The sequence below is a fragment of the Harpegnathos saltator genome, unplaced genomic scaffold, assembly GCF_003227715.2.
Source record: "Harpegnathos saltator strain DR-91 unplaced genomic scaffold, Hsal_v8.6 scaffold175, whole genome shotgun sequence".
NCBI classification, from domain to species: domain Eukaryota; kingdom Metazoa; phylum Arthropoda; class Insecta; order Hymenoptera; family Formicidae; genus Harpegnathos; species Harpegnathos saltator.
In genome coordinates, this window is record NW_020229956.1 from 287203 (window position 1) to 314957 (window position 27755).

Consider the following 27755-nt stretch of genomic DNA (forward strand, 5'->3'; position numbering starts at 1 on the left):
CATGCATAAATCGCATGAACGTGCTCTCTCTCTCTCTCTCTCTCTCTCTCTCTCTCTCTCTCTCTCTCTCTCTCTCTCTATCTCTCTCTCTCTCTCTCTCTCCCTCCCTCCCTCCCTTCCCCCCTCTCTTTCTTTTTTTATATATATTTATATATATATATATATGCAACATTTTTTTTGGAATCTTACTAACTAGAGTAACTAGTATAAAGTTACATAATAATTAGATATGGAATTAAACGCGCCTCGAAAAGTTTTGTCTGTTCTGATATAATGTTAAATTTAAAAAAATATATATGTATATATAAATCCGAAACACAGTACATGCAGCTAAAGTAAAGTTAACAATAACACATCAAAATTGAACAACAATTAATAAGAATATAATTTTAATCGGGATGTGATACGACTGTCTAAAACTTAAACGTATGTCTTACAGAAACCTTAAACAATTAGAAAAACTTAAACTATAATATATGTTCCAAGTTGCGATGTTATCCATTATTTTATATAATCATTATTGTTTATCACATTCAACTCCCTAAAGTCTGTATTGCCGATGCGGTAATATATATCATACGCATGCGATAATAAAATAAGTATTTATAAATGTATAAAGGAAGAATTTGAGTTTTAAATCGTTCAGAAACAATTCCATTCAATATATGCCTAAGCGGATAATACAGTTATACATAACTTTTATCTATTGAATATGTATATTTGGTACTAAGCTTTCATGTAAATATACAATTAAAAAAAAAATGGAAGAATCACCAAGCTTTTACTTAAATTTAAAATAAACGTAAGAAATATATATGTATAAAACATATGTGTATGTAAAACACTTATTATTATTATAGAAATATATATACCTCTCAAACTAAATGTAAAGATTGAAAATGATTTTAATATCACTCTAATATGGAATAAAAAAAGTTTTAAACCTAAACATTTCAAAAAAGGAACCACAAGCAAACTTTAGGAAGTTGATTTAAGCCAGACTTTGAAAATAAGAGACACATTAGCATAATTAAACCGCAAAAAAATATCCCTGCAATATAAAACGTCGTCAGACTGTATATAAATATGTTACACACACACATAAGCAAACCCTTCATTGTAAGTGTTCATGATATGTGTATTATAAAAGTTCATCCCCGTATCTGATAAGTAACAAAAACTGTAATATATATTAATCTTTCTTTCTGTTTTCTAGGTTTTGTATATGTTATGCAAGCTTCTGGCCGCGTTGCGTTCACTAGTCAAATATATTAATCGCGTAACTGCATCGTCGCATACAATTGCAACATCATTGCCACATAGACGCAAATTATCTCACACGATGCGTACGTCGCGTGCGCTTGCGACTTTCGCAATAATCAGAAAGTATTTGCCAAGGGAACGCATCGTTCGAAGCTGCATATCTAAATGGAAATGCGTATCTATGAAACATCGTATTTCAGATGTATATTAAGAGCAGAAGATTTCTACATTATGAAACAAATCCTAATTGCATCGTGTATTCATACATACGCACTAAAAAAATACTTTCCATTTGTATAGGATCGACCAGCAATCCATCGTAGAAATTAAATCTATCGAAATCAAACCCTAAGGAAGCTATAGTCTTCGGGACCTGGATTGTAAACTGAAAAATCGTACACTCTCTGATGATCTTATTAAAGGAGCGTTCTTTGCCGATCGTAGTACAATTCTTTTCGTTAAAAATTCATTGTCGATTCGCCACTTCTAACGTTTATACAAATTATCCCGAGGACACTAATGCGACTATTGTATAGACCAACATCTCCAAATTTTATACAGTCTTATTGGAACGTGCGTTCCGCACATCACCATATATTATTATTTGTAATTTTCATCGTTTGATGAATCGTTAAATCAGTCATACAAAATTATGTTATACGATATCGTGCGACACCACCAGGTCAATTCCCATTTAGACAGTCTATGTCTATCCGTAGGCTCAACTAGTATATTACTAAGTTACAATCATATGTTCTAATTCATTGTGCTTCATGATATACTCTTACGAATCGGTACATCTATGAGAATGATGCCAAAATATAGTTGATCGTAAAGTCAATCAATATGTATTGCAATGTCCTGACTATCGCGCACTACTTAATCAGTATACGTACATAGGTATCCTTCTGATATCCTGGCACGAAATTTCGATCGCTAGATTTCCCATGCGTTGCAGAAACATAGGAGAATGTAAAATGTATATACCTTAATTTTCTTCAACATACGGGACACTCAATCTAGCTTGAAACAAATCCTCCTTTCAGTTCGCCTAAAGTTATATAATGCTCTAAGACCATTGCTTCGCTTCCAGAAGGATAAATATGTTACATAAGCACGTATGTATGCATATATGTAGATGTGTAACAAAATGTACGTGCACAATATAATATATACAGTCGTACGCAACTTTCAGCCACGCGATTGCTATTCATAAAACGGCAAACACACACACAGATAATCTGTCACTCATTAGAAATTCACATATCACCGATTATCAATTTAACAGTAGAAAGAAACGCGCGCTAATATTGCAGTTTATTATCGCCTTGTACTCGACCGCAGTAAGAAAGTTAACATTCTCCACTCAAGTTTCACATACGTAAGTTCGCGTATGCGATTCTTATCACTTTGTTTCAAGCAATAAAAGATCTAAACGGCAGTTACTAGCGTAATTACGGCAGACAAGAGTAATGTGTCTGTGAAAAACAACTATAGACCTTCTCACACGATGCTTGCAGAGAAAATTAAAATCGAATAATTTCTTGTTAATAATTGTAATGCTGAAATTTCGTAATATCAGTATTTTTTTTCCTTCCTTTACTAAGATGGATGTTAAGTGAATGAATCTTTTGTTTTACGCAAATTTATCCTAAGTTTATCAAAACAAACGTTTTCTCTCTTTTCATACCGGATATAGAAAAGACAACCGATTAAGATTTATTAGAACTGCAACACTTAGAACAATCGAAACAACTGGTATGCTATCTCTTAATAGACCACGAAGCTCTATTACTACCTGCAGGACCGCTTTCCATTCTTTGATTTCGCAGCTCTGTTATGGTTTCGTGTAAGATCCTTTTTTCTTCCAAAAGATTCGCGATATCATTTTCCGCGGTGTTCAAGCGAGATCTTATTATGTCAGACTCCTCTTTTACGCGCATTAATTTCGCATTTTCTTCCGATAATCTTTCCAAAGCTCCCATACGGCGTCTCAACTCTTCATTATCTAGTCTCAGTTGTCTGCTAGATTGTCTCAGTGCATTCAATTCCACCTCGCACTCTGCATTCTTAAGAGTGTTATTTCTATCGCCCGATAATGCTGTACTTGAATCTCTCTCAGCCACCATAGTTACTAAAAAAAGAATAAGAAATCGTTGTATAAGCCAATTGCAAGTTGCATGAAAAGTTTATACAGAAACATACAAACATAACATGTTCAATTTATTTTAAGATATAATAATTATAAAAATTTATAGTAGAATATGTATACATTTTTTACACTGATATTACATATTGTGCAGAAAACAGGGATTAAAGCCGATATAAGAAAAATATTCTTATTCCTATTAAATGTTCCAATTTCCCACGATTAAAAATTGACTAATTGAGTAATCGATATCCAACACTGATATAATCAAAAATATTTAACAACGCGTTTCCCACGAATAAAGATATGTAATATCTGTGTAGAAACTGTGTACAGAATGTGAAATTATTTCGATAATCAATCCCTGATGGATAAACAAACTAGAGCTAAAACTTTTTATAACGCACACTGTATATAAGTCTATTTTAAGCGCGCACTATAAACATAATGTTGACTAAATGATGAGTATATGAGTGAATAATTTTAAAAATATTAACGTATACGCAATATAATGCAAATAATGTTGTTATATGAAGTTATATGTGCAATGATCTAAAAAGTGTAATTACTTTTAATTTTTTATAATTAAGATACTCGTAAATAAGATAATCATATCAGTAAAATAACCGATTCAATGAAAAATAGAACGGTCAAATATTCATATGGAATCGATACATTTTTCTTCGTCCACTATGTAAAATTATGATTCACATACTCGTTTAAGTGTGCATGTCTCTAATATATTCTATCTATATCGAATATATCTACATATCGAATGATGTCACTTTAAGCGGTGCAATAATCATAAGCAGCAAAATCTAGGGCTACCTGGCTACGTGTGTTATATCAATGCTCACATTCGAAAGGCCGCCTGGGTGCACAGAACAATTATGCAATATGTAATATTAATTACTTTCCAACAGAAATCTGCCACTTGCGCAATGTAAAAAACCTATGTATAATATGACAGATTACAGAAATACATGTATATTTACAGGCGCAAGAACGATGTAACTAAGTTCAAAAAACCGGAAAAAAAAAATCAACAGCTCGGTAATAAACCGCAAGTGGCAGAGAGAAAAAAAAGAAAGAGAGAGAATGATCGCGACTCTCTTGAATAACATTACTTACCGATGGGTTCAATGTGAAATACACCGCTCGTGTCCCGCGCTACCCTGAGCTTGGAAATATTCAAATCTATTGGGATCGGACCTGGGGAAGTTATGTTATTTGGCGGACGATCTTCATTTAAACGTAATGATATATTTTCTAAGCATATCTGAAATAAAATAATAATGTGCTTGTAATAAACTGAAACGGTATATTCTCATATAAAGAGGAGATTGCCATCGATCCAAATTCGACAACTTTGTGAATATCTAATATATATATGTATATACCTGCATAGGAATCGGCTTAGGTATGATCTCGTCCTCCGCTAAATCCGCTAAACCCGTCACCGAGCTCATCGACAGCGTCATTGCTACGTTAGCGACTTTCATCTCTAACTTGTCCTCGAATAAATTCATAACACTCTCTTTGTCATGCACATTGATGACGGACGTACAGGTATCTTGCTCAGGCAATCTAGTGCGATCTTGAGATGCTCGCTTACTACTGTCGCTCGTGTTTTGGCTAGCGCCCGAAAGCTTACAGGAATCCTCCTTATTTTTCAAATCATGATCCAAACGTAGTTTAACGCGTGATCTGCAGTCAGAATCTGATGGCAATTCTACCCAGCCTCGTGATCGCGAACTGAACTTGGTCTATTAAAAAACAAAATACGTGAACGTATTAAACGTAACATTCTTGAGAAACTACTTAATGTATCTAAATATCTATTTTTTATCGATTTTACATCACTGCTTAAAATCGTAAAACTATGTTGCAGAATTAGGCAAAATAATTTATATGCTGGATGATTATGACAAATTTCATGTACGTGAAGTGTGAATTGTAAATAAATTGGATATATAAGTATAAACCTCAATTTCTTTAACTTAACAATATATTTAAAGACGTAATTTAATTCGATAATTACGTGAGAATCGATTCTTAAACTATATTAATATAAGAAACTTTAAGTGCCAACCTATTTTGTGTTAAAAGATTTACCATGTCAAAATTGTAGAAAATATTTAAATGCAAAAGCACACAAGATGCGCCGAAAGCAATTCTACATGGATTCTAATATTTAAAGCTTTGTTATTAACTTCATCTATAAAGCAAGTGAAACGATGCGTATATCTACAATGTCTAACATATACTCAAATTTAGCATATTATAATTTCTTTACCGCAAATACTATAATGCAAGCTTATAATGTTCAAAACAATCCGATATCATGCCATGATATAGATATCTTGTTATCATAACCCAGTTAATGGAAGTTCTAAAGTTAGATTTGTTAACTTTATAATATACAGAAATAAAAAAAAGTTAAACTGCAATTTGCAAACTGTAAGCTATTTCTAATTTTAATAATTATAACGATAATTAAATCTGACTAATCGTATAATGATTTTATCAAAATAATTAAGAGAACAAGAATAGAAAGACATCGAATGCAATCCTCTTGCTTTAAACAAAGCGTAATATCACAAAAGAATAATTATCATATACATATACGAATTACTATTTGCATAAATACATGTTTGTCTGGCTGGCTTCTCTCATATAAAAATTGATGTCTATTAATAAAAATAGAGAACGTGTAATTATAATGAGAGAAAAAGAAAATACATTTTAATTAATCAAAAGTATCAGCATTTTATATTGACTTTAGAAAATGTCCATCAACAGAATGCCTAATAACAATATAATTTTACTTAGTAACAACACATGCACATTTTCGGTAGTGTCTAAGATTAATAAAATGTATGAATATTTTGCCAATACCTTTCTTTTGACCTGCCACAAGTGCCACATAAAAACATTCACAAGAGAAGGAGAGACGCAGGAGAGGCATGCAAAAAAAGTTAAGAGACAAAAATTGTATGAATATACATTTATAATGTCAACTGGTTATAATGTAAAAACCAATGAACAAATTACTGCAAAACTACTCAAGTATTAGTTGCTTATGCACAAGTAACTCGCTATTCCAAATGTATACTCTAAGTATGAAAAGGTTTACTATGATTAATAAATCGCAAAATATTCAATGCTTTCTTTTCCGGAGATTGTGCGCGTGGAAAAATAATTTTATTACAGTTCGAGAGAGAGAGAGAGAGAGAGAGAGAGAGAGAGAGGAGAGAGAGAGAAGAGAGAGAGAGAGAGAGAGAGAGAGAGAGAGAGAGGGAGAGAGAGAGAGAGAGAGGGAGGGAGAGAGAGAGAGAAAGAGAGAGAGAGAGAGAGAGAGAGAGAGAGAGAGAGAGAGAAGAGAGAGAGAGAGAGAGAGAGAGAGGAGAGAGAGAGAGAGAGAGAGAGAGAGAGAGAGAAGAGAGAGAGAGAGAGAGAGAGAGAGAGAGAGAGAGAGAGAGAGAGAGAGAGAGAGAGGAGGGAGGGAGGGAGGGAGGGAGGGAGGGAGGAGGGAGGGAGGGAGGGAGGGAGGGAGGGAGAGAGAGAGAGAGAGAGAGAGAGAAGAGAGAGAAAGAGAGAAGAAAAAGAACTCAAATATTATCATATTAATTCAGATATAAGAGAAAAGAAAGAGAGAAAACAAGAAAAAGAGAAGAAGAGAAAGAAAGAAAAATTTACTCTGGATATATAATTTAGGTTACATCTGAAATATACTTTGAATCCAGATATTGCTAAATTGACTTAATGTCCTGAATAGTATTATAGTATCTCTGGAATAGTATTAAGCTACACTGTGTGAAAGTAATTAAAACATAACGTCATAAGAAAGGAAAAAAGAAAATATAAATTCTCTTATTGCAGCAATACAGTTAATAATAAACTTTGTTCGTCCAAAAAGAGCAAAATTGTAATGTAGTAATATACATATGTATATGTTTATATATATATATATATACACATATATATATACATATATATAAATGATAGATAGCGTAACGTATAAATATACATATATATATTTTTTTGTCATAATTAATACATCAAATTTTTCTGACTCACCTGAAATTCGTCCCAAGGAATGGATGAACATTCATCATTATCTATGTTAGAAACCTGAATCTTAATAGCGGACGAATAGCCACAAGACTGTTGTATAAATTCAACTTTTGACAACTTGAACGTTACCATAGAAACCTGCGAAGCGAAGGCAAAAACACAAAATGTAAGATTCTATTCCAATTATGATAAATTCATTCATCAATGTTACACAGTACTCACCAAATCCTTCCTTTTACATACACTGTCCATAGATTTTTCACTTTGTGTATCTGGCGTTTCTTCTACGACTTCAGTAGCCTCCTCTACAGCGGTTATCCTAATCGTATTATCGATGCCAAATGCGTCTGTCTTGCCTTGATCCTGAAGGTTCACCAGGACATAATTTTCACTATCCGAACTAACGTCACTTCTCATGGACACCGTATCGCTACTACCATCTTCGGGGGAGGCCTTCAGAGCAGAGTCGATCGACGTCATTAGATTGCTGAATCCCTTTTTCATGGACGAGAGACCGACGTTGAAATTATTTGGGATAAAAGGCGTGTTGGAGGCTGAATCAGATTTGCTCTGCTTCTGCGTAGCTATTTCTGCCGATTGTCGGAGAGCGTCTATGTCAACTGGAAATTGAATTTCGCAGGACTCAGGAACAGCCCGGATCACGTTTGCTGGATCGTAGTTGCCTTTTTTCGTTCCGTTTTGTTTGAAAGTAACAACTGGCTGAGTTGGCACGGAATGCGAATAATCCATCGACAGCATCGACGAAGCTTCGCTCTGTGGCGTTTCCACGTCGTTGCTCGTGTTCATCCTCTTAGCATTATAATCAACACGCGTACTTACTTGGCTGGTGTGCCAAGTAAGTACTGATGGACCGATAAAATCGTCCGCTATGCTGGACGAATCAGGAACAACGGATTCTAAATCGCCGCCGGAATTCTCTTTACCGGGTGTGTGCGACGGCATGACGAATGTCACTTCTACTTGCGGTATCAACGCGCCTATGACCAACGACCCGCCACTTTCGATCTTCAAAATCTTATTCGAGTCCACAGCCAGATATGTGGCCATTTCGGATAGTATCTCCGACAACCTGAGCAAGAACAGATACTGATAATGATTTATCTGTACGCTAACTAAATTGCTGATGTACGCAAGACCGTGAATATCGGCGGCCAAAGGCTTCTCCGTAACCGATGAATCTGTGGTGAAGTGACACCACAATGTTAGAGGGAACGCGTCCAAAAATGGTACGGGCCGATTCTGGCCAACAGCCCGTGCTCCGAGAAAATCGCCCCATACAGGTTCCAGGTTACAGCACCACACGTCTTTTGCCTCTGTCCACAAAAGCTCTCGGTTCAGCTGACGAATCAACTCGTTTACAGAATTGCTACTGAAATTGGGCGGTATTTGCCTGATATTGTCAGTGCCTGAAAGAGATATATAAGAGTAATGAGGAAGATCTATTAAATTCACATGTACTGTGCATGAGACGGTTACGAAATAGTAAACTGTGTACCTCCGCAGTGCGCCAAAAATTTTTCTGTTACCACGTGAAAATCTCCCGATTTACTAGGAAACTCAGCGCCGAAGAACATTTGTCCCATCTGAAATGCATTCAGGCACTGCGCCAAATCTGCCCTGGAAGATCTCTCTGTTGATCGAACGTTCGTTATAGATGCTCTAGAAGTTTGAAGATGCAGAGATTTTGGCCTATCTTTTTGGTTTGGGTAATCTTGCTGACTTTCGAAAACTATCTAAAATTATACAGAATCGATGTTACTAAGGTGAAAGTGTAACAATATGCAGAGTAAATTAAGTATTATGCGATAATATATGTTAACTTACTCTTGGTAATATAGCCTCTATCTTTACGTCGAAATACATTAAACGTGCAGAGCTGTGTGACAGCTGCTTGTCCTTTCCCATAAGAGAATAATGAAGATTCAATGCGAAAGAGTTAAACCAAAGGCACGAGCAGAGGTCGAAGTTCACTTGGATAGGATTGAGCTGTACGTAAAATTTAGGTGGTGGCACTGAAAAAAATGATACATAATTTTATTTAATAATAATAATAATAATAGAGTTATTGTGTAAAATAAAAATGCTTGCAAATATATTTTTACTTACATGGAAAAGTAATGTCTCCGGGATAATAGTAATAAGTGAACTCAGCATGGAGTATCGTTACCTCCTCTGGAAGACAGAATCTGTCACGGTCGCCTGAACAAAAATTTTATTCAAATGGATATAGCTAAACTTTTCAAAAGTAAAGAAAAATATCTGATTCCTAAGCAATAGAAGTGATACTCCTATCTATTAATTAATAGGACTTCATACATGCCATAACAATTTTTCTCATATTACAGTACAACTATCTAGAGCATTAAGATAACATTTTTTTCGATATATAATTTAACTTCTACGAAAAAAAATCTAGTTGTAATGCAAGTGATATGTAATAACAATATTGTCCTAGATAAGTCAATAGTTTGGTAAAGTTACGATGCAGGAGAGACAGTCTGCACTGCATTCCGAGACGCTGCAGATCAATTTTAAATTAATTAACATTTTGTATAACACGAAATAGCACAAATAGTGGATAAATCGAAAAATAAAAAACAATTTGTCATATTAACTTACGCTAGGATTTTAAGTGCAACGTTACATTAACACAAGCACAAATTACAGCTACTGATCTATTGTACCTGGTGTATGCTTCTTCCTCGTTTGAGCTGTGCACAATTGTCACAAATAAAATAATTATTCATAAATTTTAAGAGACATAACGTATCTCATTAAACAGCAAGCCTGATAAATACTTAAACGTCTATATTATATGTAAAGTGTGTAATACCTGTGATAAATTCTTTGGGTATCGGATTACGCGACGTCGTTGTCACTTTGTACAAAGTAAAGTCGTCGATCCTGATGATAATACACGTTGTCATAAGCTTAGCAAGTTGCTCCAAAACATAATTCTTTACTGGATTACCACTTGGTTGCGATTTTTTCTGCTCAGACATCGTTACGTTTGTATTCTGCACTTGGTTACTTTTCTCCAGATTTTCCCCAAAACCTTTCGTACCGCTACCTGTGCCAAATAGGATAATATACAAATGTTCATATCGATTTACACGTATAGTTTTATATTAACAATTCGCTAATATATGCAAACCTGTGATGTTTCCTTGACTTCTTGTCAACGGAGAGTGTTGCGTTCTACCGGAATCGATAAGATCCATAAACTGACTTCGGAACGAGCTTAATGATTGCTGTAACCACTGGCTATGAGGTGTGGCGTTTTCTTTATATTTGGCCCAATGTTTCCTATCCGCCATTGCCAAATGATATGGATAATAATCAATTTGAAATTTAACTAATGAAATTTGTAGCGCACCGCCATCCTTAAGATCAGGATGTAAAGATCTACCTCCTATTTAAATAAAATATAAATATTATATATATGATAAAGTATTTTAATATGTAATTTAAGCACATGCAAATATAAATTTCTTCCAAATTTACCGCCAGCATCATCACACAAGTGGAGATCAATACGTTGAGAAAGGAAATGATATGACGTTTCTACAACATCGTATCTCGTAAATATCTTCGATATCGTTGTATTACATTGATTCTTCGTTCTACTTTGTTGAGATATCTGGGCTTGATATTCTGGTAAAACCTTGAATCATTGAAAAAATGAATTAATAAAATTTTGATTTATAATACCGCAAAAACAAAAATCAAGTGAACTTGATACAAACTTCTAATTTCCTTGCGGCTTTTGTTTTCCGTTCGAGAATGGTAGCTTTCTCAATAAGACCACCTAAAGAGTCAATGAAGTGGAGTGCAGCTTTTAATTGCGAGTCTGTTAACACCCACAAAAGATCATCCAGAATAATAACTAGCCTAGAACCCATTACAAAGCAATCTGCAAGAAGCACTTAATTCAGTAATTGTACAAACAATACATTGGTCAACATTTCCCATCCAGTACAAACCTGATATTCTTTTCTTTATAGTGATACGACACCTAGCTTGGTTTGTAAGTAACCGAAGTGGTGTTAGGTTCTTGTCTTTAGTACTTTGGGCCTCTATTCTAAGAGTTTGCCATTCTAACTCTTTAAAAATAAGCAATTGCCCTCGATCGGGATCTTTTACTCTAGTGGTTCTGAGATCACATCGCTGCCATGTAGCTGACTTTGATTCTACCATAATTCGATTCATCTAAATAATGCAATATAAATTAATATGTGGAGAATAAAATCTATTTGGAATTTTTAACTTACTATTTTATAAATTTGTGTATACTTTGTTGTATTATTTTACATATTACATACACATTATGATCAGCATAAATGTCACATACCTGGACTGAGGCAATAAATGCAGGACTTTTAAATGTAACCAACACAATATTAACAGCAACTGTTATTCCATCAATTACTTTATGTATAAAAGAATATTTTGCAGGCCCTGCATATGATGATATACCCTGCGGGGAAGACATACTTCTTAAATCTTCACATGTTTCTACATCTATATGAACCTCATCCAAACTCTGCAAATAAAATATTTTAATTGTATTATTTATGTAAGTGACGAATAAATTTAGTATATAAATAAAAATCTAGTATAACTTCATATATATATATATATATATATAAATTTTGTTTACCAAAAAAATAGGAACACTTTTTAGTTTGGTCCATTGTATACGAAATGAAACTTTATTGCACCAAGCATTAGTTAGTCTTAACCATGATGGCAGCTCTAGTAAATCTGTGAGGACTATTTCATCAAGTTCTAAGTTTGTCAGTTCTCCTTCACCCTTGAATGTGCTTAAATTGATTTTATCAGCTGATAGATTTTTGGTGAACCTACAATGTTTATACATTAAAGACTCAATATGCACATAATCATATATTATTAATTGCCACACAATAAAGCTAGAACAATTGCTAGAATAATAAAGCAAATAAATTTTCTATTAACTTCATATTACTTAGTTAATAATGATAGATTAACACATGATATGAATTTCTACATAAAAAACATTATATTATATGTGTGCGACTAATATAAATTATAAATAGCTTTTGCTGATTTAGCCAAGATGACTTGCAAAGATAACTTTCACCGGTAAGTAAAAGCAAAATAAAACCATCTATCAGTGGAATATGACCACGATTCCTCAATTACAAAAATGGAAGAGAGAGTACTTTCTCTTCCAGCTGCTATTGTAAATGTACCCAATAAATTATTCACACCAAACAGATGGAAAATATGTGATGCTAGTACTTAAAATAAAAAGAGTTTAGAAAATAAGGAGATCTAAAGAAACGCAAAGCGTGACGTGAGCCCACTTATGCAAAAGGGGTGGTGCATTTTTTCCAGAATATCACTAAACCAAGAAAACATACGTCTAAGTTAATTAATCGTGATCAAGCAAACGTACCTCGACAAGTGTTTCAGCAACTGATTTTTGATGATCGAGACCATCTTTTTGATCGCTACGGTGATTCTAATTCTTGCGGCTAATACGTATTAACATGGTTAGTTTGACACCACATATTTACGACGGCCCACAGAGATTTCTACTTATGTGTGTGTCCACGAATGAAATGATCTCTCCCCACCTTCTCAGCGCGGAATTTCTTCCACGAATTGTGCCGCGAAGTTGCTTATATTGTGCAGAGCGATTCACGCATGCGTCTACTTGGGATCGGCTATTGACGGTATACCGGGTGTCGACGTGAGGTTATCTTTGATTCCGTTTCGATTATACGCGGTTGCATCAAAGTTTTAGGTAATAAGTTTGGCTAATATAATTTCTCATCTTATTTGCACTATAAACGAAATGATAATCAAAAAAGTAAAGCAAATTAATCGATCAAATTTGTCTTACGATATGCAACACGTTATTAATGAAAACTGAAATCAGTCTCAAGCTATTCAGACGTGCTCTCGGAGTGCCATTAGGTCTCTTTTCTTTCACGAAGGACTTATGAATTAGTGCAATAAATTGAACTGGAATATAGTATTATTTATTATAAATTTTGAAGAGTCTAATTGCAAAATCCGACTAAATGTACTCTGTACTAAATGATTGGAAATGATGCAAGGAAAGCATCAAAAATTTTTGCTGGGAGAGATATGTCTGTAAAGAAAAAATATGAAAAATTGCAGATACCATGGAAAGTGTAGCCCACCTACACTGGCTTGACTTATCTGCTCTTGCGTCCATGCGTCCATACGGTCCATATATTATTACTCGTGTTCATGTTAAGAAAATGAAAAAAGATTCTTTGGTGTTCGCTAGATGCTTCTTGGACAATACATAATTGATAATACATAATTGTTCTGGAATGGGTTTCTTTTTTTATTAATTTCTTCGTGATACACTATATGGTTTGAAAAACTTCTAAATACATATTTTTCATTTTGTCTTTGAAAAAGATTGTTGTAATATACTAGCAATATATTATGATCTATGTTGCTATTAATATAATCAAGCAAATATTAAGATTTTAGTGGTGTTCTCATAGTGGTATCTCATTTTGTATTTACATACTAATATACTTTGCTAAATTATATTGTGTAATTTGGAATAGTTTCTCTTATTATCAGAAACATATATGAAATTAAGAATAAAATATGTGGCAGAATAGATATTGCTCTTGTTGTAACAGCAATAACTTATGTGTAAATGTACTCTCTATGTCTCTATGTTTACAATGCATGGTAGTTACTATAAATATTTTAATAAAATTTCGACAACAGCACTGTGGTCAGCCTTTGTTGTATGCAGCAGTATAGTCCGATTATCCTATAGTAAATTTTATTAGATTACACATAAATATAAATTTCAATGAAATACTGCAATTTAATTATGTGTAAAGATCTGCAATCTTATTATGCTAATCTTATTATGATAAGTATACAGGCTCACTTTTAACTTATGATATGGATTAGCGCCATGCTTAAGAAGCTCCTCAACTATGGCAGTATGACCAGCAGTACATGCAAATGAAAGAGGAGTGTGATCAAAAACTTCTTCTTGATGATTAATATTGGCTCCCTTTGAAATAAGATATTTAACTGTACTCAAGTGACCACTACGACAAGCTATCATTAGTGGAGTTATACCATGCTTTATATTGTATTCCTGCAATATGAACATGACAAAAAATATATTTAAAAAATACTCTGCTGATATTTAATTGAATGAATAGTATAAAGGACCTATAACAATTTATGTGCAAATCTTATAACACATATTTGATATTTGAGTTGAATTTCTAATTAGAAGAGAAATTAAGAGAATATTCTATTCTAAAGAATAATATGAATAGATTGATTTCATAAAAAACCAAATATCAATTTGTTTTGTTTAAATTTGTTACACTATAAGACCCACTTTTATAAATTCTTTATACCGTTTATTCGATCGCAACGTAAACTAAGTAATTCGAATCAAAAATAAGATTTGTCTGAAGTACTAAGTAAAATGATATAAAACAAATTCTTTGCAGGCTAGTTGTTATTAAAAATTTGTAATCATCAAAAATTTAATGTACCAATTCGGCTCCAAACTGAAGTAAAAGATCAACCACGTCAGTATGACCATTTTCACAGGCACAAGTCAGTGCTGTTTCTCCTGTTCTTGTTTTAGCTTGAACCTCTGCCGCGGTATTCAATAAATGTCTAACAACATCTAGGTGTCCGTTATAAGAAGCATCAATTAAAGGATTAGACAACTGGATATCAGCACTTGCCATAAGTAAACAAGTAACAATATCAAGGAAACCGTAGTTACACGCCAACGATAGTGCCGTTTCCCCTGTTTGTTCAGCTCGTGCATCGACGTCTGCACCTATTTTTAAAAATTTATGAGACACACTTGTTCAATTATCGAATGATTGGGACAATATTGTATACCTTTACTTATAAGTAACTCTATCATTTCCTTATGACCTGCACATGCTGCTAGCATCAATGGTGTATATCCCACTATGTTAATTTCTTCTATGTTCGCCCCTTGATTAACCAGAATTTTTGCAATCTCAACATGACCATTGCGAACTGCTAATGTTAATGGAGATTCATTGTTGTCGAGTGGCATATTTATTCTGGCACCAAAGTTTAACAGCACTTTTACTATTTCTATGTAACCATGCATCGATGCTATCATAAGTGCTGTCCATTTTTCAATATTCTTATGTTCCTGTAATATAAATAAATATAAATATAGGTGTGCATATATATATGTGTATGATGATAAAATTTTACATATATTAAAGTAAAACATTTCTCGCTAATTTATACAGTTTATATGATATATAAAAATATTAAAAAATTACAAATGGTCTTAATTATTATATATAGTTTCTAGAACAAATAATAAAAAAGTAATTGTACCGTATCTGCTCCAGATTTTAATAATATTTCAATTATCGTTTTGTGTCTTTTCAAACATGCATATGTTAATGCAGATTCTTTATTTTTATAATTACAAGCGTTAATACGTGAACCGTATAATAATAAGAGCTGGACAATTTTAATATTTCCAAATTGAACCGCTATCATTAATGGTGTATCACCTTGATAATTTGCAATTTCAACGTTCGCTCTGAGAAACAATAAAGTTTGTACAGTGGTGAGATTTTTACGTTTACACCCGAATATAAGCGGTGTATTCCCTATAATAAAAAAAGAGAAACTTTTATGATGATTTCGTCTTTTGCTGACAGTGTGTTAAGTAAAATCCAAAATATTTGTACACAGAGATAATATATTACATACACAATTATGTCGTAAACATTATAGAAAGTTAATAAATATATGTAAATAACTAAATAAATATGTGTATAACTTTACCTGTAGAATCATCCTGAATATTGATATCAGCACCATTACGAACAAATAAATATATGAGCTTTGTATCTCCTCTATAGGCGGACTTGAGTAAATAGTGGTAGTTGTTCAAGAAGTGGGAATTGAAAGTGTTAGTATCTATATATATTTCATCCATATTGTATTCTTATATCGGTATCCTGTACTAAGTAAAACTATTTTATTGAAAGAAATCGCAATACATAAATTTTATCAACCCATAAAATTTCAATTTAACTTTCTTACTGTATAAATAATGTATAACTTATAGGTACTGTAACATAATTTTACGTAGATCAATTTATTTTGTTCATATCATATACATGCTAAAACTAAGTCACTGTTTATTAATCCACAAGCACAACATCAATTTATGATAGAGTAATATGCATGATACTATGTCTCGAATTCGTTTAATATGCAAAACATTAAAAAATAAGTTATTATATATGTAATATAATAATATAATAAATAAATTATATTATTATAATATATATATATAACATAATAAACTAATATATATATAATTTAAATAATAATATATCATTGATAAAACAATATAATGAATTCAGTAAAATTAATATTCAAACATAAACGTAAATAATTTCAGTGTTAATTTCTGCCACTATGTTCAGTTCTTGTTTATATCTTGGTTCAATTTAATTTCTTTTTTTTCTACGATAAATTATAGTTATTTAAAAAAATAATTATTGATATATTAAGATTAATTACACGCACAAATTCAGTTAACTTGATATTATATATCATATACATTATACAAGGATGTATATTTTAAAGACTATCACGATCGAAAATTGATGAGTGATCTAATATATATTTCTTATCGAGAGAATAATATTTGATACTACTGAGTAATAGGTTTTAGAAGACGAAATGGAAGGTCAAGAATATAATCTGGGAATAACGATATATGTTTGTTTACTAACACCAAGCATTATTACTGTTACTATCGTATAAATAATAGAGAACTGGAACAATCACTATTGTCTCCGACTGCGCGTGATATTTAAAATATATCTCCTTATATATAAGCGATACGGTATATAGTTACGGTGGCAAATGTATTATAATCACGTCTATGGCAATTCAAAAATAAATATAACACGCAGCATATGATTATTGATTACATCTTATATTAGACACACTTTAAATTGAAATTTCATTATAAGCCAAGCTACATTTTTTTTGGTAGTAATTATAAATGCGATACTGCATATTTGCACTTGTATATATATATATATATATATATATATATATATATATAAAATATATTAAATATGCAAATTATTTTATATAATGTGTCACATATACGTGATACTTATTTCTGGTGAAACATTGGTGCGTCATATATGTATGAAATTGGTAGCTAATACATTAAACAAACTTAGACTCTATTTTATGTTACCACTTCTTCATCATCTATAGTTATACTTGAAATTATAATTTAACAAAGTGTCCTTTCAGAATCTTTTATAACATGCATATAACGTTATTATATACATATATATATATATATACTTTAAATTAAAAACAAATTGGTTGCAGTTGATACTATTGTTGGTGATACAATGATTTACACACAGACGCAATATTAGATTTTTACACATGTAATGCATGGCGGTTATTGCAAATATTGTAATAATATTTCGATGACAGGACAGTAGCCAGCCTTTGCTGTGTGCATGAGTATAGTCTGATCATCCTATAATATGTTTATTTATATTAGATGTTTATTTACAATTATATTATAATAATTTATAATATGAAGGGAATATAAATTTCCTGCAGCTTCCATTACGATATTGTAATTGTGCACATAAAGATCTGCAATCAAATGTTATTACTTCAAATATACAGGCTCACTTTTAACTTATGATGTGGATTAGCGCCATGCTTAAGAAGCTCCTCAACTATGGCAGTATGACCAGCAATACATGCAAACGAAAGAGGAGTGTTGTTAAAAACTTCTTCTTGATGATTAATATTGGCTCCCTTTGAAATAAGGCATTTAACTGTACTCAAATGACCACTACGACAAGCTATCATTAGTGGAGTTATACCTTGCTTTATATTGTATTCCTGCAATATAAACGTGACAAAAAATATATTTAAAAAATACTCTGCTGATATTTAATTGAATGAATAGTATAAAGGACCTATAACAATTTATGTGCAAATCTTATAACATATATTTGATATTTGACATTGAGTTTCTAACTAGGAGAGAAATTAAGAGAATAACATTTTATTCTAAAGAATAATATGAATAAATTCCTTGATTTCATAAAAATCAAATATTAATGTGTTTTGTTTGATTTTGTTATATTATAAGATTTACTTTTATAAACTCTATACCGTTCATTCTATTGTAACGTAAACTAAATAACTGATAAGTCAAAAATAAGATTTATCTGAAGTAAAGTGATAAAGACAAATTCTTTGTAGTCTAGTTGTTATTAAGAATTACAAATTTGTAATCATCAAAAATGTAATATACCAATTCGGCTCCAAATTGAAGTAAAAGATCAACCACGTCAGTATGACCATTTTCACAGGCACAAGTCAGTGCTGTTTCTCCTGTTCCTGTTTTAGCTTGAACTTCTGCCGCGGTATTCAATAAATGTCTAACAACATCTAGGTGTCCGTTATAAGAAGCATCAATTAAAGGATTAGACAACTGGATATCAGCCCTTGCCATAAGTAAACAAGTAACAATATCAAGGGAACCGTAGATACACGCCAACGATAGTGCCGTTTCCCCTGTTTGATCAGTTCGAGCATTGACATCTGCACCTATTTTTAAAAATTTATGAGATGTATATTTATTCAATTATCGAATGATTGGAACAATATTGTATACCTTTACTTATAAGTAACTCTATTATTTCCTTATGACCTGCACATGCTGCTTGCATCAATGGTGTGTAACCCATTGCATTAATTTTTTCTATGTTCGCTCCTTGTTCAATCAAAAGTTTTGCGATCTCAACGTGACCATTGCGAACTGCTAATGTTAACGGAGATTCATTGCTATCATGTGGCATGTCTATTTTGGCTCCTAAGTTTACTAATAAACTTGCTATTTTCACATAACCATGCATCGATACTATCATAAGTGCTGTAAAATTTTGAGTTCTATGTTCCTGTAAGAATTAAAATTATTAAAATATTGAATAGAGAGAGAGAATTTTTTTTTCTCTTTTTCCTTGCCTATCTTTACGATATTACATATAATTCCTATTTTCTAAGATTTTATATTATAAAATTTAAATAATTAGGAATGATTTTAATTAGAATATTCTGCCTTATATCAAAATTGTAGAAAAAGATCATTCATACCATATTTGCACCAAATTCTAATAATAATTGAATTAATTCTTCATGTCCGTTCAAACATGCAAATGTTAACGCAGATACCTCGTACGTATCAGTAAAATTATTGACCTGTGCACCATGTTCAAGTAAAATCTTGACAATTGTAATATGTCCATGATAAACTGCTATCATTAAAGGTGTATAACCCGTCTTGGTTACATATTCAATATCTGCATTTAATTGTAGTAAAGCGCAAACAACATTAACATGTCCATGTGTACAACCGTACGCAAGGGGTGTATATCCTATAATTATATATAAATAATTAATTATAACAGTTTTATTTTTATCAGTTTAATATTACATAACTTTCAAAACATTTGCATGTAAAAACAACATATCAAACATACAATTAAGTCGAAGACATAAAGTTAATAATTATATATCTATAATTGATATATAACTTTACCTGATTTATCCCAAATATTAATATTAGCTCCAAGAGCGATTAATCTGCGTACGCGTTCTTCATTTCCCTCATCAGCAGCGGCGTGTAAAAAGTTGTAATCGTCCAATATATAAGAGTTGATAATACTAGGTTTCCAAAATGTTATAAGTGATATCCAAATCTATATAAACAGATTTTATATAGTATCTGCTGTGGACTCTGTCAGCAGTTTATTAGCAGAAATACAACATGATTTGGTGGCAGAATATTATGACGTTCACATATATTCTTAATCAAGATTAACATAAATATTTCAGTATATATCTCTTACTGTCGGGATCACTCCATTTTGCGCCATTTATGTGCTGTACTATAATCGTTGAAAATAAATTACTATTATATTACATTACTATATATTACAATCACTGCTTACATCATTTACTTTATATAACAATATTGTACATAGCAGAAAATATATTTTAAAGGTTGTAAAATGTTCACACAGACTGATAATCGAGATAATATATTTGTTGTTGAGAGGATAATAATATTTGACATTAGTAAACAGTCAAACCGGCAATGTTAGATCAATATAAAAATGTGAAAATAACATTGCTCTTATTGAATGTTATTATTCCTTGGATAGTAAAATATTGGAACTACATATATTTTATTAGCCTATGTCTGCAATGCACTTTATATTGCAGCTTTATTTTTCATATAAATTATACGACACCGATACATAACTAATTTGCTCGTGTTGCGAAATATAGTCCATATTGGATATTTCGACAATATGTTTTTTCTCGAAAACATGATCTGTCACTTATGTAACTCGATCTTATGGGTCAATCAGTAATATCTCGGATATATATAAACACAAATATAAAAATACTAATTTTTATATTTCAGATTTTATTTAGGAGATTGTCAAAAGTACGTTTACATTATATACGTAGCATAAATGGAAAAAAATTATTACATTAAATAATATATTTGTTGTACATTGTTTTTCAAAATATAGAATAAGTATAAATTATTCTGATAAATAAAACAAAAATAAACATAAAATAATTCTGATTTTAATCCCAAAGAATATATAACGGTTATTTGGAAAATATTATTTTTATCTTTGCTATAAAAATTGCTCAATATCTATTTCCATCGAGGAACACGGAATATTTAGTTCAAACTTTGAAAGCACATCAGGATGTAAAACACCCAGTTTTCCTATTATTTCGCCATAGCAGACAATTTCTGCACATCGTTGAGGAAAATATGCTGGATCTATAAAATCAACAATATATCTTTATTGTTTAAATTTCATCTTTTTGTGTTTATTTGAAACATTTCAGTTTCAAGGAAACAACATATCTTACCGTTAGCTGCACGCAAATAATATCCATTTTCATCTTTATTAGTGCTCCATGGTACTTCTAATACTGTCATCATTCTGTCGATTAATCCGTGAATAATTTCAAAACCAGCTGATTTGTTAGCATACACTGCGCATAAACGACGATTATTACGTGCACCGACATCCATTGTATCATCTCGCAATACCACATCGGAAACCTCAAATATTTTATGAGGCAGAGGCATTTTCTTATTTGAACATATCGTTTTGAGTAATCCCGGTAAAAGGGTAGTGCGCGCAACCTATGAGATTAAGATATACACTTATTAAAATATTTATGTCTACTTGAAAGCCGTTGAATGTATTGGTCGTTAAATATATGTTGGCTTGGAACAACATTAATCGAGAATGATTGTATTAATTGCTTTACCTGGAATTCCAACGTTTTTGGATTGGATATATGTACTGCTGGTATATCTTCTATCTTATGACCCAATTTATCAGCTAAATCTTCACGCGAACACTGTACAATATTATTGATACATATAAGACCAAAGATATATAAAAATCCATTCACAATTGATCGATTTTTTAATACGTACCAAAGAGAAAGTCAGCGCCTCTGTGAATCCAGCCTGTGCTAACTCTATACGCATTTGGTCAGTAAGTTTATTGAGCGGCAACTATTAAATAAATGCATAAGACGTGTATCAATGTGCTGAACTATTCATATCATACAAAGAATTATATTCGAGGTAAAACTCTGTACATCTCATATTTACCTCTGCAGCAATTGTCGACATGTGCGGTACAGTTTTCTCGATCTCATTATATCCATAAGCGATGGCGATGTCTTCGTAAATATCACAATGATGTATCACATCATGTCTCGTAGGTGGTATCTCCACGTCCAATTTACAATGATCTTTTACAGTAGATTTTAGAGACATCTTTGATAATAATGTTGCAATTTGTTCTGGCGTCTCGCTACGTAGATCGTATCAAAAACATATTGTACTTATTTTTCTTGTACAAAATATCAAAACAGTTATCTTCTCATTTTTAGCAATTACGAGTAACATGTATTGAAAAAAGGTATAGCTTACTTAATACCAATATAATTTCTTGCTTTTTTACAATCGATTTCTTCTGTGCGGTATTTCAAGTCTGGATAATAGAAAGTTTGTTTATTGGGATACACTACTTCCACAATTTCAGCTGTATATTTTGTACTGCAATACTGACTAAAAGCACAGACTACAGTGTCCAGCACTATTTTTGCCTATGGAATTTTATAATGTATAAAATTAAAAAATTTACTATCTTTTTAAATTATGATATATATTTAAATACCAGTAATTAAAAACACAATATTATATAAAATAATAATATATTATATAGCTAAATACTTTTGTGAGATCAGTGGCAGTGCATTCAATAAAGATGTTCTTTGTATTAAGTGTGATCTTTGAATGATTCCCATTGATAATAGGAGGAAGAGATAAAACAATTCCATTATTGTCATATATCACTGGATAAACAGGACTATCTTTTATAATAGGTAAATAATGTTTGAGTTGGGCATGTGTCTGAAAAAAATATAAAATTGTATAAAATTACTCAATATCAATTACACAGAAATATATAATACTTATATTAAATAAAATATATGAAGGACTTTATGTACATAACCAGTTTCTATAAAATAAGTTGCATTTAGTAAAATTAAAATAGAATACACTTACTGCATACAATTCCATGATTTCTTCTCCAGTATATTCTTTTTCTTGATTCAGTGGTTTGAAATATATTTCTGATGGTGGTTTAGCATCATATAAAAATGGGCCTTTAATCGTATCTAAATCATGAGTACCAATAGAGACTAAACTACGCTTTCTTCCTATATTTTGATGAAGCTTATCTTGGAGATCAATGAAGTTATTATAAGAATCTTGTGTTAGAGTAATATCACGTAATATTGCAGCAACAATATGACCCCTTACTTTTAAGCACTAGAACACAATAAAATAATTTACTTAATATTCTAAAAGATATATTTCAAGGTTCAAATTTTTTCTTTTATATATATATATATACACACAGTGTTCATTTGAAAACTTTCCAGCTAATTATCTCGAAAACTATGAAGATATTAAAAAAAGCTAAAACACATGTTCTATGATTTCAAAGGGGAAAAAGAATGGCATTATCAGTTTTTTATTTGGAGGGCATTTTTAAGGTCAGTTGAAGGTCAACTTAATTTTTTAAAATAGAAAACTCCATTTTTTATTATATCTTTTTTTTCTACTAATTAATTTTAACAACTTTTGTCTGAAACATTTTTTTATTTGACTAATATTTTTTGAAATATTTAAGGAAAACTTGATAACTTTTTCAACATTTAACTTACAATATCTCGCTAACTATTTGTTGAAAGAAAAAATAGTATTAGACCTTTTTACTTTATTTACTATCAAGAATATATTACTATAATAGTTCCCTTTTGTTAATTTAATAATTTTGAAATTTCCAAAGGTCGATAAGTTAACAAAAGTTAGGGCACTATCATAGTAATATATTCTTGATAGTAAATAAAGTAAAAAAGTCTAATACTATTTTTTCTTTCGTCAAATAGTTACTGAGATATCGTAAGTTAAATGTTGAAAAAGTTACCAAGTTTTCCTTAAATATTTCAAAAAATATTAGACAAATAAGAAAATGTTTCAGACAAAAGCTGTTAAAATTAGTTGGTAGAAAAAAAGGATATAATAAAAATTGGGCTTTCTATTTTAAAAAATCAAGTTGATCTTCAACTGACCTTGAAAATGCCCTCCAAATAAAAAACTGATAATGCCATTCTCTTTCCCCTTCGAAATCATGAAACATGTGTTTTAGCTTTTTTTTAATATCATTCATAGTTTTCAAGATAATTAGCTGGAAAGTTTTCGAATAAACACCTTGCGTATATATATATATATAACTTCTTATAAAATATTTCTTTTATAAATACATACCTCAGAACTCATTACTATCTTTTCCAATTCTGTCTTTGGTTTTATTGCCTTGTAACAAGGTATGGATATCCTATTTAGAAAAAGAAAAAGTTCTATATATTAGATGTCCATAAAATATTTAAGTTGTCTTTATATAAAGTATTAGAGAATACATATGTATTTACTTGTTTAAAAATATAAGTAATCCAATACTTAAACTTTCCAAACATAAAAGATCATATCTGTTAGCAGGTATATCAATTTTGTAAATAACCTCTTCTGATGCATCTATATCTTTCTCATAACCTTGTTCTCTTGCTATCATTTGTTTTTCTGTTGTCTATTTGTACAAATTTAATTATTAACATAAAAATAATACAAATATAATACTAACTTACTACAAAGTTATAATTTGATACTTACTACTTCATCTAATTCTAAACCAAATTGAAAACACAATTCTTGGAATTCTTCATCCGCTGGAAAGATAATCATACATATTTCAATGAAATGTCTTAAAATATAGTTAGTTTTAAGCAATTTCAATAAATTATAGGGATAATACTTACAATATGTCTTCCCTAATGCTTTGAACAATAAATCACGTTTTACTCCAATTGTCGGCATTTTTTAAATTATATTGTGATTTAAAAAATTCTCTTAGTACCTTAAAATCTTAATTAAAATATCGAGTCTACCAACTTTTAGTTGTCTGTCTGTAATCAATGAGAGCAACCGAATTAATGTTTAGGTTAAATATTGAACTTGAATGTTTGTATAACTATACATTAATTATTCCTTTAAAATTGACTACTGAATTTTTGAAAATTACCTTAACCTTACTTATACTAAATAAAACAATTCAAAATAATTTAACTGGTAATAGAAAAATTTATGTGCGTTGTATCAACTTACTACTTGTCCTGATTGACAGAAGTACAATTTTCAATTTATTATGTGTAATCTGATGTAATTTTAAGTCTACGGCCAGTTGCATACAGGATGCGGCTAACCGTTATAACCGGCTTTAGTGAGGTCCAGTTATACCCTAGAAATATTAAATTCTAATTGGTGCATTTCTAATATGTTACCAGATCTTACTAGTCCTTACTAGATCCAGCATAAAAACAAGTACTATATGCCACTAGCTTTACTTATTACAATAATGTGCAATAGTTCAAGTTAAAAAAAAAAACATCCATTGTTCGATAAACGTTCTTTTTATATATGTGCATCGAACGCTAGAAATACTAAAATGTACATATGCAGCATTTGAAATGTTTTATGGTCAAATTCTGGTAAATTACTGGATGTTATATACATAATTAATTTACATTATAGAAATGATAAAAGTTAACAGATATAATTATCACAAATTCGGAAATATATATAAATTCTTGTATACTTTTATTCATTGCATTTTTCATTAACGTTTGTAGTAGCTTATGCAATATACAAAAACTGATGTATGTATACATGTGTATTTATATATATATATATGTGCTTTAAATTTTGTACATAAAAAAATACTCTTATGTAAATGAAATGATAAAACCTAACATCTTATTATTTTATTAGAATTAAATTAATAAATATATAATGTTGTAACATATATATCTATATTAAAATGTTAACAGAAATTGTCACTTTGTTCAAACATATTTGCTTAGCATATGCTTCATAAAAGCATATATTTACCTTGGAAAATATTCTTAAACATTATTCTTATATTCTTATATATTATACCTTTTTTTAAATATGATATATATACGCATTCTAGAAAAGTATCTAGATTGCATATATAATCTATAAAGATTAATCTATACGTAAGTAAGAAGTCCTTTTCCTGTTACTTTTAGTATTATAAAATTTGTTATACCAAGTTCATTAAGTTACAACTTGTACTTCCAGTATAATCTTATTGTGAACAGCCACAATATAGTTGTACCGAGGAAATGGAAAATCCTCATTGTAATACAATAGTTGATTATTTTAATTACTCAGTAAGCTAATCATACTGAAACATAAATCGTAAAATTAAAGACTTTTTAAGTTAAGATTTTGACATGATTTTGAAGTGAAGATTTTGATATAAGAGACTCACCCATATAAATAGTAGAAAAATGAAAGGAGATAAAATGCTAACTTAACCCATCCTTCTCTTTGGTACATGGACAAATCGTAAGCGTTCATTATGCTTGTAGGGTCATACAAGCCAGGTTCTGTCATTACAGGCCTATTGATGTAACGCCATACATGATAAGTTATCAACGGAACATTGATTAACAATGTAAAATATTGTTCACTGACCAAAAATAGAATATTGATCACAATGTGCAATATATACTCCGGTAGAACTAGCTAAAAAAGAGAAAGGCAAAATGTAATAACTAAACAGCATGAGATACAAATTATGGACAATAATTTACATCCAAATGTAGTGTATACTTACCGGATTTAGATTGTTACACTGATCAATTGGATTTTTATATCCAGTCTTCAATTCATCAAACGTAATAACCTGAAATTTTTAATATGTCAATCGCAAATATGTAATAGAAATAACGATGTGTTTGTATATCACTTGGTAACTTGAGGTTATACAAGAAACACGACGTCGGTTGAAACCATTACTATCGTTAATTAGTACGTGTAAAATTAACGCATCATGCAATACATACATGAAAAATTGCGAAAAATATCAGGAATACATCGCTGATTAACGCTACGATGTATGAAAAAGCGGCTAAATTGAACGCCATTCTGCATGTAGACAAAAGTTACCAATCGGTCAAACACGAATCCGGTGTCAGATGAATCACGTGATAAATTTCGCTATCTTATTTGTGATTGGTGTCTACTGACGTCGAGTTTTTATTGGGATTGGTTAGTTATTCAAATACATCGCGCAAAACATTCAAGTTATGAACAAAATTTTACATCGCTTTTTTCAGCTATTTATTTACTTATCTTTATCTTTTTCTCTAAAGTGCAAGTATATATACCAGTTAGACTATTAAAATCTATTGATTTTCTAATAGTTTGCATAATTTAAAAAGTATACTATATATTATTACTGTATATTTTTTTTCACTTTCTTTTTAAACAGGGATTATTTTTTACAGATATATCCTACTCATTTGGTACATATTTATTCTAAGTTATACATCTTAAATATGTTATTGCTTTCAAAAAGAATATGTACATTGAATGTATATATAAATCAGTCATGGA

At 31.0% G+C, this 27755-nt stretch overlaps 5 protein-coding genes across 11 annotated transcripts; all 5 read right to left on the reverse strand.

The window, feature by feature from the left end:
* Positions 1-858: 858 nt before the first annotated feature.
* On the reverse strand, positions 859-13301 carry LOC105181850 (UHRF1-binding protein 1-like). 5 transcript variants are annotated; one of them, XM_019840779.2, is made up of 19 exons: positions 12951-13301; positions 12171-12372; positions 11862-12053; positions 11494-11719; positions 11257-11423; positions 11015-11174; positions 10665-10922; positions 10344-10580; positions 10195-10221; positions 9617-9709; positions 9335-9522; positions 9006-9243; positions 7712-8916; positions 7493-7627; positions 6311-6322; positions 4813-5178; positions 4544-4691; positions 4241-4283; positions 3205-3397 (listed from the first exon to the last, which is right to left on the reverse strand). In XM_019840779.2, exons 1-19 carry the CDS (start codon positions 12992-12994, stop codon positions 3382-3384), a joined length of 3957 nt encoding a protein of 1318 aa, XP_019696338.1. In that variant the 5' UTR covers positions 12995-13301; the 3' UTR covers positions 3205-3381. The 5 variants fall into 5 exon arrangements, with proteins under 5 accessions (XP_011137181.1, XP_011137183.1, XP_011137182.1 ...); XM_019840780.2 differs by having other exon boundaries at positions 3340-3397; positions 4270-4283; XM_011138879.3 differs by lacking the exon at positions 4241-4283 and having other exon boundaries at positions 859-3397; positions 12951-12994.
* A 378-nt stretch (positions 13302-13679) lies between these two features.
* On the reverse strand, positions 13680-19860 carry LOC105181914 (ankyrin repeat and KH domain-containing protein 1). The gene is made up of 10 exons (XM_025297388.1): positions 19748-19860; positions 19269-19551; positions 18906-19201; positions 18469-18487; positions 16373-16534; positions 15914-16194; positions 15434-15719; positions 15073-15368; positions 14445-14660; positions 13680-14321 (listed from the first exon to the last, which is right to left on the reverse strand). The coding sequence occupies exons 1-10, from the start codon at positions 19748-19750 to the stop codon at positions 14244-14246; spliced, it is 1920 nt and encodes a 639-aa protein (XP_025153173.1). The 5' UTR covers positions 19751-19860; the 3' UTR covers positions 13680-14243.
* Position 19861: 1 nt separating this feature from the next.
* Positions 19862-20605, reverse strand: LOC112588222 (BRCA1-associated RING domain protein 1-like; the record flags this gene model as incomplete). The annotated part of the gene is made up of 3 exons (XM_025297389.1): positions 20503-20605; positions 20193-20352; positions 19862-20028 (listed from the first exon to the last, which is right to left on the reverse strand). Coding segments are annotated over exons 1-3 (354 nt in total), but the record flags the coding sequence as incomplete, so codon positions are not given.
* A 627-nt stretch (positions 20606-21232) lies between these two features.
* On the reverse strand, positions 21233-25569 carry beta-PheRS (phenylalanine--tRNA ligase beta subunit). Its single transcript, XM_011138878.3, has 13 exons — positions 25437-25569; positions 25091-25237; positions 24945-25000; positions 24707-24861; positions 24543-24612; positions 23274-23540; positions 22938-23117; positions 22635-22810; positions 22311-22515; positions 22131-22211; positions 21959-22051; positions 21551-21830; positions 21233-21458 (listed from the first exon to the last, which is right to left on the reverse strand). The coding sequence occupies exons 2-13, from the start codon at positions 25146-25148 to the stop codon at positions 21307-21309; spliced, it is 1773 nt and encodes a 590-aa protein (XP_011137180.1). The 5' UTR covers positions 25149-25237; positions 25437-25569; the 3' UTR covers positions 21233-21306.
* Positions 25570-26266: 697 nt separating this feature from the next.
* Positions 26267-27356, reverse strand: cni (protein cornichon). 3 transcript variants are annotated; one of them, XM_011138875.3, is made up of 4 exons: positions 27203-27350; positions 26974-27042; positions 26626-26882; positions 26267-26538 (listed from the first exon to the last, which is right to left on the reverse strand). In XM_011138875.3, exons 1-4 carry the CDS (start codon positions 27281-27283, stop codon positions 26514-26516), a joined length of 432 nt encoding a protein of 143 aa, XP_011137177.1. In that variant the 5' UTR covers positions 27284-27350; the 3' UTR covers positions 26267-26513. The 3 variants fall into 3 exon arrangements, with proteins under 3 accessions (XP_011137177.1, XP_011137178.1, XP_011137179.1); XM_011138877.3 differs by lacking the exon at positions 26267-26538 and having other exon boundaries at positions 26626-26757; positions 26832-26882; positions 27203-27356; XM_011138876.3 differs by lacking the exon at positions 26267-26538 and having other exon boundaries at positions 26622-26882; positions 27203-27349.
* Positions 27357-27755: the final 399 nt, after the last annotated feature.